The 782-nt window shown below is 42.1% G+C and overlaps 1 protein-coding gene across 1 annotated transcript in view; it reads left to right on the top strand.

Moving 5' to 3' along the window:
• Positions 1–782, top strand: part of LOC105457091 — a 14,754-nt gene that overhangs the window by 6,757 nt on the left and 7,215 nt on the right. The window contains exon 2 of the mRNA XM_011701544.1: positions 22–723. Coding sequence (XP_011699846.1) covers positions 22–723 — 702 coding nt within the window. The remainder of the gene's footprint in view (positions 1–21; positions 724–782) is intronic.

The raw sequence follows: 782 nt of genomic DNA, 5'->3' as shown, positions 1-782 counted from the left end.
TTTTACCATCGTTTCATCAAGGACGCAGCAGCAATACTAGCCCCACTCAACGGATTCCTAACAGGAAAAAAGAAGAAAGACAAACAGGCTATCAACTGGACAACAGAGTCAGAAGAAGCTTTCCGTGAGAGCAAGAAACGACTTGCAGAAGCAACGTTATTGGCTCACCCATTAGAGAACGCCAAGTTAATAATTAAAACAGACGCTTCAAACAACGCGATGGGAGCAGTATTGGAACAACAGCAAGCCGGAAATTGGAAACCGCTAGGATTCTTTTCAAAGAAGTTATCCGAAACGCAACAAAAATATAGTACATACGACCGAGAACTTTTGGCAATGTACTCAGCGTTGAAATTTTTCAGACATATGGTCGAAGGACAAGACGTAACTATCTTGACAGACCATAAACCATTACAATACGCATTCCAACAACCGCTGGACAAAGCATCAGAGAGACAAAGGAGACAATTAAGTTTCATCAGCGAGATTACCACAGAGATCATATACGTAGCAGGGAAGGAAAACACAGTGGCGGACACATTATCCCGAGTGGAAACAATTAACATGCCGATAGTTGTGACAACAGACGAATTATACGAAGAACAACAGAAAGACGAGGAACTGCAAACACTACTTCGATCCAAGACCGCACTTACCTTGAAGAAGCTTCGTTTAGATGACGGAGATAAAGCCATTTACTGCGACGTTACAGACCAAATAAGAGTATATGTTCCGACACCCCTACGGAGAAGAATATTCGATGTAACACATAAAGCATCTCA

Source organism: Wasmannia auropunctata, unplaced genomic scaffold (assembly GCF_000956235.1).
Source record: "Wasmannia auropunctata unplaced genomic scaffold, wasmannia.A_1.0 LD336106.1, whole genome shotgun sequence".
Taxonomy (NCBI): domain Eukaryota; kingdom Metazoa; phylum Arthropoda; class Insecta; order Hymenoptera; family Formicidae; genus Wasmannia; species Wasmannia auropunctata.
This window is presented reverse-complemented; position numbering and strand designations above follow the sequence as displayed.